This window comes from Rhamphochromis longiceps, linkage group LG7 (genome assembly GCF_057381845.1).
Source record: "Rhamphochromis longiceps isolate RC_006_pf linkage group LG7, R_longiceps_female_GT1.1, whole genome shotgun sequence".
Taxonomy (NCBI): Eukaryota; Metazoa; Chordata; class Actinopteri; order Cichliformes; family Cichlidae; genus Rhamphochromis; species Rhamphochromis longiceps.
Genome location: NC_140563.1, coordinates 28887171 through 28897120, shown reverse-complemented (window position 1 = coordinate 28897120; position 9950 = coordinate 28887171). Strand labels below are relative to the sequence as shown.

The window sequence follows — 9950 nt, the reverse complement described above, 5'->3', positions numbered from 1 at the left end:
CACAATATACAGCATACCAAAATGCCGTTTCACCCCAAGCCCCCTCGTTCATTATAATTATATAAGAAGTATATCTCGAAGAGATATAAAACCAGAAATTACAAATAAAAATAATTTTATTTTGAGGTAAAATTAGGAGCTAAAAAGGTACTATTACGAACTATATCTATGAACAATACACAAAGACTGGACAGAGACAATACAAAGTTATGTTCAGGATATTGTAGACAAAACAGGACGAAGACACGTGCAAGATGCAAAAAGTGCAAAAAAGCATGTTGTTCCCAGTTCCAGTTTGTAGTAGATTTGTGGAAGTTTGTGTTGTTTTTGAGTCTTTTGTTGAGTATTGTATCAAGAAATAACCCCAGATACTTTCTAAGATTAAAGATTTCATAAAAAAATTTTTTTAAGTAAATAAAAGTAAAAATCACTTAAAAAACCTGACTGTGTCCCAGTGATTTATGGCAGTTTATGCACATTTCCAAAAAGAATAAACTGTCAGTTCAGTGTAAGAATACAGAAAAATTGCTGTTTTTTAATTTTTTGTCTTAGATGATAAAACTGTTAAAAATTAAACCATTGTTTATCAGTCAGTGATTAAAAAAAAACCCTTAAAATTTGGATTAAAGTTTATATTAAAGTTTAATTTAAAGTTTATAATATCATAAATCTCTGGGGAGAGATGATAAATTGTACTGAGATTTTCATTTCTGCTAATCTCAGATTACAGTGAAACACATCTAATCTGCTATTCTCATCTCACACATCAAAGGCACTCAGCTCACGCCTTTCATGTGTGAGCTGAGCTGCTCACAGGCCGAAGGACACATCTTGACCTTTGACCTGCAGTTGTTGCTGATTCCTAGCAGTGTGCTGGGCCACGTCACTGCTGTCAAACTGCTGGATTTATGGTCTGCAGGTGAGTGTTGACTCATTGTGAAACTCAAACAGCTGAGGGCATCGTGACCAGTGTTACCTGCAGGAAAGGAAAAAACATAGTTGTGCAACACCTGTCCAGGGCAGTCCACCACACTGTCAGGTGTGCCAGAAGGCGGGGTTGAACCTTCACATCTGCTGCAGGTGGAGAGCTAACAGATGCGTGATGGATGCCAGAGCAGGGAGTAACCGGGCTGTGGTAGTGTCCGTGGCCCAGTTTGACCCCGGTGTGAGTCTGGGGGACAGGGCCGGAGCCCAGAAAGACGCCAAGAGGCTTCACGGCACCCTCAGCAGGCGAGGCTTCGAGGTGGAGCTGCACAGCGACCTGAGCGGTGACGAAATCTACGAGCTGTTTGTGCAAGGTAACATTTCCATGGAAGCATCATGTGTGGTTTGAAGGATAAATCACCTTCAGCGGGCATGGGCTCATGTGCAGGTGGGCGTGAACATGTCCAGCCTCACTCATCTCACAGGTAACCAGGTGCTGCTGATCAGCAGGTGAGACCGCCTGTGTAAATGCAGAGCTCTGAGCAGGTCTGCAGCTTGCACACGTACAAACTTCCCAGCAAAGTCATCTCAGTCAGATGCTTATTGTCCCTGCATGCCATCAGGTCAAAGGTTAAAGTTCACGGCAGCAGCGGTCTAAAGGAAAAAGCCTCTTTTCTCTGTGACAGCGCAGCTTAGGTGTGCAAACCTGCATCTGACTCTGGAACAGCGAGCTCTGGACATTTATGTATTGCTCTATGGATTTATGGATTTATTGACTTTCAGCTCTGAGCACCATGAGACGAGTGCCGATTAGCTCTAATACATTAAAGAAAGAAGAAGAATATACTGATGGATGCTTCCATGTTGTATATTATTTCTATTATTACATATTAAAGACCCAAACAGCTGCAGGCCGGAGGGCAAATTGAATCATAGCGTGATGAGGTGAATGATCAGCTGACTGTAGAGTGTCTGTGAGCAGCTCACTGTGCCATTCAGCAGCTCCAGGCTAGAACCTGCTTCTCACAGGACAGGCGAGGTGCGTCATTTATTCGCTCCAACATCAAAACAAAAGTTCATCGTAAGTTTATCTTATCTGAACGATCACATGACTGACTACTGGTCACGTAGCCCAGGTGTGTTGGCTCATTTAACAATTTCCCATGTGGGATCAATAAAGTATCTAATCACTGATCTTATAGTAGCACCAGCTCTGTATTTGGTGCTGTATTTTTATAATCTTCAGAGCTCTTTCACCACTGATAATGTTTGCTTTGCGCAGAGTCACATCATGCATGCCTTAACCAGTAACCACCATCGTGATGCCGGTCAACTCAGACTGGATTTAATCCAGCTAAAACAGAGAAAGCCTGGCTATGCTGGGCTGCTTTTGCACTTCAGTTAGCTGAGGTGAAGCTAGCAGATAGCTAGCAGCAACAGCCACCTGTGTCACCATCCACCTGTTTGTCAAAGAGGCCACGGCCCTAATAATGCACACTTTAAGCCTTAATCCAGTTTAAACAGGTATGGGTTAAGAAATTATGGAGAGAGACCAAACAGTTTGTGTATCAGACTGTAAAGATGTTTACTAGTTTTAACATGGAAGAACATGGGGACAGACTCCCTGCTGCCTCTGCTGGATGTCAGAGGAACTGCAGTGTAACACCTATTTAATTACTAACAACTTATTAGATGGTAATAAAAAATAAAGACAGGCTGGCTTTTGCTTCAGTGTTCCTGTTTCTCATGAGTAACCACTTTGCAGACGAGGCGCATGTGCATTGAGCACGTGCATACCTGCTGCCATGTACAGTGGGGCAAAAAAGTATTTAGTCAGCCACCGATTGTGCAAGTTCCCCCACCTAAAATGATGACAGAGGTCAGTAATTTGCACCAGAGGTACACTTCAACTGTGAGAGACAGAATGTGAAAAAAAATCCATGAATCCACATGGTAGGATTTGTAAAGAATTTATTCGTAAATCAGGGTGGAAAATAAGTATTTGGTCACCTCAAACAAGGAAAATCTCTGGCTCTCACAGACCTGTAACGTCTTCTGTAAGAAGCTTTTCTGTCCCCCACTCGTTACCTGTATGAATGGCACCTGTTTGAACTCATCATCTGTATAAAAGACACCTGTCCACAGCCTCAAACAGTCAGACTCCAAACTCCGCCACGGCCAAGACCAAACAGCTTTCGAAGGACACCAGGAAAAGTATTGTAGACCTGCACCAGACTGGGAAGAGTGAATCTACAATAGGCAAGCAGCTTGGTGTGAAAAAATCAACTGTGGGAGCAATCATCAGAAAATGGAAGACATACAAGACCACTGATAATCTCCCTCGATCTGGGGCTCCACGCGAGATCTCATCCCGTGGGGTCAAAATGATCATGAGAACGGTGAGCAAAGATCCCAGAACCACACGGGGGGACCTGGTGAATGACCTGCAGAGAGCTGGGACCAAAGTAACAAAGGTCACCATCAGTAACACACTACAACGGCAGGGAATCAAATCCCGCAGTGCCAGACGTGTTCCGCTGCTGAAGCCAGTGCATGTCCAGGCCCGTCTGAAGTTTGCCAGAGAGCACATGGATGATACAGCAGAGGATTGGGAGAATGTCATGTGGTCAGATGAAACCAAAGTAGAACTTTTTGGTATAAACTCAACTCGTCGTGTTTGGAGGAAGAAGAATACTGAGTTGCATCCCAAGAACACCATACCTACTGTGAAGCATGGGGGTGGAAACATCATGCTATGGGGCTGTTTTTCTGCCAAGGGGACAGGACGACTGATCCGTGTTAAGGACAGAATGAATGGGGCCATGTATCGTGAGATTTTGAGCCAAAACCTCCTTCCATCAGTGAGAACTTTGAAGATGAAACGAGGCTGGGTCTTCCAACATGACAATGATCCAAAACACACCGCCCGGGCAACAAAGGAGTGGCTCCGTAAGAAGCATTTGAAAGTCCTGGAGTGGCCTAGCCAGTCTCCAGACCTCAACCCCATAGAAAATCTGTGGTGGGAGTTGAAAGTCCGTGTTGCTCGGCGACAGCCCCAAAACATCACTGCTCTCGAGAAGATCTGCATGGAGGAATGGGCCAAAATACCAGCTACTGTGTGTGCAAACCTGGTAAAGACCTATAGTAAACGTTTGACCTCTGTTATTGCCAACAAAGGTTATGTTACAAAGTATTGAGTTGTATTTTTGTTATTGACCAAATACTTATTTTCCACCCTGATTTACGAATAAATTCTTTACAAATCCTACCATGTGGATTCATGGATTTTTTTTTTCACATTCTGTCTCTCACAGTTGAAGTGTACCTCTGGTGCAAATTACTGACCTCTGTCATCATTTTAGGTGGGGGAACTTGCACAATCGGTGGCTGACTAAATACTTTTTGCCCCACTGTATCCAGTGTTATGGCTGCTGTGAGAATGCTGACTGAGGGTCACTGACGGCCAAAGTTGGTCAAGTTACTTGAAAAAAGTAATCAGTAACTAATTACTGGTTACTTCCCGAAAAAAGTAATCCAGTTACTTTACTGATTACTTATTTTCAAAAGTAATTAGTTACTTAGTTACTTTTTAAAACATGATTTATCCCCTAAATAGGTGATAAAGCGATAGATCTTTCAGCCCATTTCTACTTTTTCTGCATAATCCATCATACAAAATGTAATCAAATGAAAAAGTCTCTTTTTAATACTTGTTTTATCAGTTTTAATCTTTTAACTTTATGCATCAAGCAAACATTAAATTATATGCAACATTCTCTGACTGGAAGAAATTAGTTTAACATTTAAACCTATTGTCTGCACATTCCAGCACATAAAATAAAATAAAATATTTTTTGTGTTTACACTCTCTCTTTCAAATAGATGCAAGTAAAACACAGAAGAAAATAAATAAAATCAAAGTCTCAGCGGTCCTGTTGCTCTATTTTAACCTATATAGCAGAAGTGGGGCAGGCGGAGGTTTGCCCTGGTGCAGGTGTGCCGCAGCCATCATGTCAGTGGAAGGATCTGGGAGTTTCTCTGTGAATTTCAGATTCCAGCAGCAGCGTATTTGGTGCTTGCTCGGACATTTAGGGGTTTTTTCGCTGTAAAAAGAACTTTTCTTCCCACACACAACAGACGCTAATGTTTTTGTCACTTATTACGGAATCAAACTCAAAGTAAGGTCAGTACTTCCACGCTTTAAACGCTGCACGCTCATACTCTCTCCTGCACTCGTTATATTATCCATTGTTGATCTGCACACAGCTGTTGCCACGAACGTCGCACTTACGTCATTGTCATGAGACACTCTCGCAAATAAATCACGGTTTTATTAACGCAGTAATGCAGCGTACTTATGGGAAAGTAACAGTAATCTAATTATCTTTTTTGCAATAGTAATCCCTTACTTTACTCGTTACTCGAAAAAGTAATCGGATTACAGTAACGAGTTACTGCCCATCTCTGCTGACGGCACAACTGTTTGTGTCTGTTCTGCAGAGAGCAGGCGGCCCGTGAAGGACTGCTTCCTGGCTGTCTTGTCGTCTCACGGGGAGGAGGACTGCGTGTTCGGAGCCGACGGCAAACCCGTCCGGCTGTCTCGGATCTTCGCATATTTTGACAACGAGTGCATGGAGAATAAGGCCAAAGTGTTCCTCATACAGGTAGGTGGCAGAAGGGCGAGGACAACATGAGTTTAGGTCGTGTCGAGGGAATCAAATGATCTGTTTTCTTCTGTGATGCTGAGGTCATCCTTTTGATGCTGTCTCTGCAGGCGTGTCGCGGAGACGCTCTGGATGATGGAGTGGAGGTGGACTCGGCCGGTGACGCCACCGACTGCAGCTTCTCCCTCCACCTCTCAGTTCCTGTAGATACAGCTGTGATGTATGCCACGCCCCCAGGTAAACACCAAGCCTTCAACAGACCACCACCACTACCCTCTAAACCTCCTCAGCGGCCACTCAGACCTCCTAAACTACCCTTCAAACCTCCTGACAGGCAGCATAACCATTTTATCCATCCCTAGAACCTCCACAGTTACCGTGAAACATAGAACTTAAACCATCTTTATGACAACTGCAACACTTGCAATATGATCACATCTCTTTAGGGACTTTTAAGACCTACCAAAGGACTTCTAAACCTCCTTAGTAACCAGAGAAATCTTCTATACTACCCATCAGGGGCGATTTTTGCCCCCCAAAGATTTTAGATGTCACAAATCAAAGCACCCCCAAAGATTTCTTACTTTTTTGACAATATTTGCTGTTTGTGTGACACACTGCTAAAAATATAAAAAGCATACAGTACGTAATTGAGATGGAACATTTTAACAACAAAAGTATGTATAAACCCCCCCCCCCCCCCTCCCAAAATGGTTTGTTCCAGCTCTCCCCTGTTCTGGCTCTAGCGCCGTTGGTGCCAGAGCGATGGTGGCTGAGACGCAGCGGAGCAGAGGTGTGAGTGCCTGGCTTAAAACAGGACATATTAGCTGCATTTAACCTTCAGTTACTCTTTATATAGTTGGTAGGAGTCAGACCATGTTTCTTTTTACTGAAAAACATTACACCAGGTAACCAGGGTGTAAAAAAACTTGTTTTCCAGCGATGTTTGCTACCCTACAATTTGTCCTACACTGCAGTAAAATCAGTGACATTTGAAAACCTAAAACTTAAAATTGTCCGTAGCCTGCTGTTGTTACCACTGTCCTGTTTTAAATCGATACTAACTAGCTAACTGACCGAATGCCCATTAACCTTAGAACTCCTGGTGTGTGTGTGTGTGTGTGTGTGTGTGTGTGTGTGTGTGTGCGTGTGTGCGCGTGCGTGCGTGCGTGTGTGTTTTGGGACCACCCTGGGGCGCACACATGTCAGTGCGCCCCAGGGTGGCTGTGGCTACAATGTAGCTTGCCAGCACCAGTGTGTGAATGTGTGGATGACTGGATGCGTAAAGCGCTTTGGGGTCCTTAGGGACTAGTAAAGCGCTATACAAATACAGGCCATTTACCATTTTTTTTTGTACAGAGAGACAGCCAGGTTCATAATGGATATAAGGAAGTTGTTTTTGTTTTTTGTTTTGTTTTTTTTAAAAAGGAGCCACATTCAGGTAAAAGTGTAAAATCAAACGATCCGTCAATCAAGAATAATGTTGGATCAGTGTTTCAATATTTATATCTTTTATTAGATATTCATGTGGTTTGGTTATTTTCCTTTTGGTTGAAAGTAGACTGAGAGAGGACTTTGTGTTAGCGATTTTAATAGTATTTTTTCATATTAATGTAATTTATCATCTAATTGAATACAATCTATTTGTGTATGATTGTCAGTCCAAAGAGGGAGAGAGGAAAGAGGAGAACGTGAGGAGAAAGTACAAGGTCAGGAAGAACCAGGTAAGAAAACAGACAGGGAACAGTGACAGGCAAAACAGAAACTGTTAAACTGACAAAGAGAAAAAACCAGATTTTACTCAAACAATCTGGAAGTTGTGTCCTCCCTATATTAAAGCTGCTGTACAGAATCTGCAAAACAAACTGGGTTGAAACATTTGACCCTCTTTAACAACATTCCAATATAACATTATCATTGATTGGGGAGATTAAAATTAATAATATATTTTTATGTGGTTCAACCACAACTCTACTAAAACCTCAGCCAGTAATAGGTAGGCCAACTTTTGGACTGTCCAGTTGTCTGTATGACTGCTGCAGTACGTGCGCCACATTTGCGCACTATCAGAAAGAGCCAAACGGCCCTGGTGGAGTGAGGAGCTGTAAAGAGAAGTGCTCTGTTTCTAAAAATGTTAAACTTTTTACAGTGTGTACCACCTGAAAGTACCACTATGAAAGCACGAAACCCATAAATCTTACAACACAAAATTTGTATTATTAAATTAGATTTTTATTTGTAATAATTTATTCTGTTTTGGGAGTGTTTTCTTTATGTATATGTATTATATTATACATACACCTTAAAAGTGAATCTCTGTCCAAACAATGCACTTAGTTTACTTTTTACTCACTATGAGCATCACTCATTATTCTCCCCCAGTAATTAAGGTTAGGATATGTTTTCTTTTTTATTCCAATCCATTCTTCTTTTGTAGCATTTAAATAACCTTGATCAGATTTGATGGTTTTGTTACAGACTTTTCAGAAAAGTGTTTTGCTTTTCTTTCACAAATATGGGGATTAAATTGTGTTAAAATGTATAAAACAGTGATGTCATGTTTTGAGACGAGGACCCAGGGACAGAGAGACTTGATGAATTTAAGAATCTTATGATTTATCTTGCCTGGCTGGGCAGCTCTCTGGGTGCTCAGCACCTCCAAAGCTCTAATCCTAGAATCGCCCCTGCTACCCATTAACCTCCTCTATGACTACTGAAATCATTTTAACTGTTCATGGAATCTCCTCACCTGCCACAAAAGTGCCCAACTACCTGTAGACTCTCCCCAATTACTGCAGACCTCTATCTTCTAAAGAATCTGTTGAACCTTTTTTGTGATCATAAAACTTCCCCAGTGACTGCTACAGCATCCTAAAGACCCCTCAAACATTTTATTGACAACTGAAACCTCGTGAACTACGCTTAGAGGCTCCACAATGACTACAAAGCCCTTGAACCTCTATAATGACCACTGCACATTCCTAACTGAATCTAGGTGACCTTCTTCATCCTAAATATTAAGTTCACTTTTCAAACAGCTGTTTAAATCTCTCTGGCCATAACCAGCCTACCAGAGAACCTTGAACCTTCTCACTGACCAGTCTAATCTCCTCAAGGCTCCCTTTCTCCAGGATCCCTTAAACTTAAAATACCAGTGCAACTTCCTCAGTGAGTCCTACAACTTTGTGAGGACCTCTAGAACCTTTTCCTGACAACTCAAGTAGTGTTTTAGTAGTGTTGTCCAAATCCTACAGAACCCTCTCTGAAAACTCTAACACCTTTGAAGAGACCACAGAACCTCTTCATTTTTGACACCTGGTGGTGACATTTGTCTGAATCAATAATCTGCAGATTTTTCACCACGGTCCAGAGACCAGTATCTCTGTTTACCTCCTCCTCTCTCCATCAGGTTACGGAGCCTTCATGAGCCCGCTTGGATCCGTCTTCCTTCAGACGTTCTGCACTTTGTTGGAGGACGAGGCCCATCAGAACCTGGAGCTGACTCGCCTGATGACCCGCCTCTCCCACAGGGTGGCCTACACCTTCCAGGCCAAAGGTCGTGAGCTGGGCGGGAAGAAAGAGATGCCGTGCTTCCTGACACGACTGACCAGAGAGGTGTTCCTGTCCTCAGAGTCAGAGAGAGAAGATCTCTGATCCTGGGAAAGGTTTTCCTAAAGTTCTTGAAGATGTTGTGTCACCATTTTTTGAGAAGTTTCACAAACTTCAGCTGTTCATTGATCCACTTTAATGCGACTGCAATAAACTGGAGCTTATTTTCTCATTTATGAAGGTTATTTCTTCACTTATTCACTCATTATCCACGTAGTCACACATTTTTATATCTGCATTTATTTTTCCTTTGATAAATACATCTGAATATGAACAAATAACTGAGTATCAGAAATTAACAGCAGGTAGTTTTTAATAATAAAAAACAGTAATTTGGAGTAGGTGCAGAAATCTTTTATAGTGCTTAAAAATTTCTACTCCTGTATTGAGACATTACAAATAAATCTTGAATTGTTGGTTGAAGAAAAAGATTATTCCTAAACTAAAGTGTCAGTCTGAAGAACACCGTCACATGTTTAACAATAAAATGTAAGATTTACTGCATATGTGAGTCTAACAGGTCGGTATAAACAGTAATTTAAAAGTTTTAACCTCTTCATCAGCAGTGTGAAGGTACAGCTGTGGATGAGTCACATGTTTAAGCATTTAAACCAGAAACCAGGTGAGGGTTTGAACTTTACATCTGTTAACAGGTGACCAATCAACCTGCAGGGTCAGGCTGAATTTACATTTCACATATTTTGTCCTCTTACAGGAGTTGTGAGAATCTTAGGTGGAGATGTTTCTGAGTCA

The 9950-nt window shown here is 41.9% G+C and overlaps 1 protein-coding gene across 2 annotated transcripts; it reads left to right on the top strand.

The window, feature by feature from the left end:
* Positions 1-1100: 1100 nt before the first annotated feature.
* LOC146665521 (caspase-7-like) lies at positions 1101-9335 on the top strand. 2 transcript variants are annotated; one of them, XM_085411164.1, is made up of 5 exons: positions 1101-1298; positions 5425-5588; positions 5699-5825; positions 7250-7312; positions 8998-9335. In XM_085411164.1, the coding sequence occupies exons 1-5, from the start codon at positions 1103-1105 to the stop codon at positions 9240-9242; spliced, it is 795 nt and encodes a 264-aa protein (XP_085267290.1). In that variant the 5' UTR covers positions 1101-1102; the 3' UTR covers positions 9243-9335. The 2 variants fall into 2 exon arrangements, with proteins under 2 accessions (XP_085267290.1, XP_085267291.1); XM_085411165.1 differs by lacking the exon at positions 7250-7312.
* The last annotated feature ends 615 nt before the right edge of the window (positions 9336-9950 follow it).

Bases quoted from the DNA above. Each gene is read 5' to 3' on its own strand.
- LOC146665521 (XM_085411164.1), top strand. From the start codon at position 1,103: ATGGATGCCAGAGCAGGGAGTAACCGGGCTGTGGTAGTGTCCGTGGCC. The intron at 5,589-5,698 runs GTAGGTGGCAGA...CTGTCTCTGCAG, and splicing joins CCAAAGTGTTCCTCATACAG to GCGTGTCGCGGAGACGCTCT. The intron at 5,826-7,249 runs GTAAACACCAAG...TATGATTGTCAG, and splicing joins GATGTATGCCACGCCCCCAG to TCCAAAGAGGGAGAGAGGAA.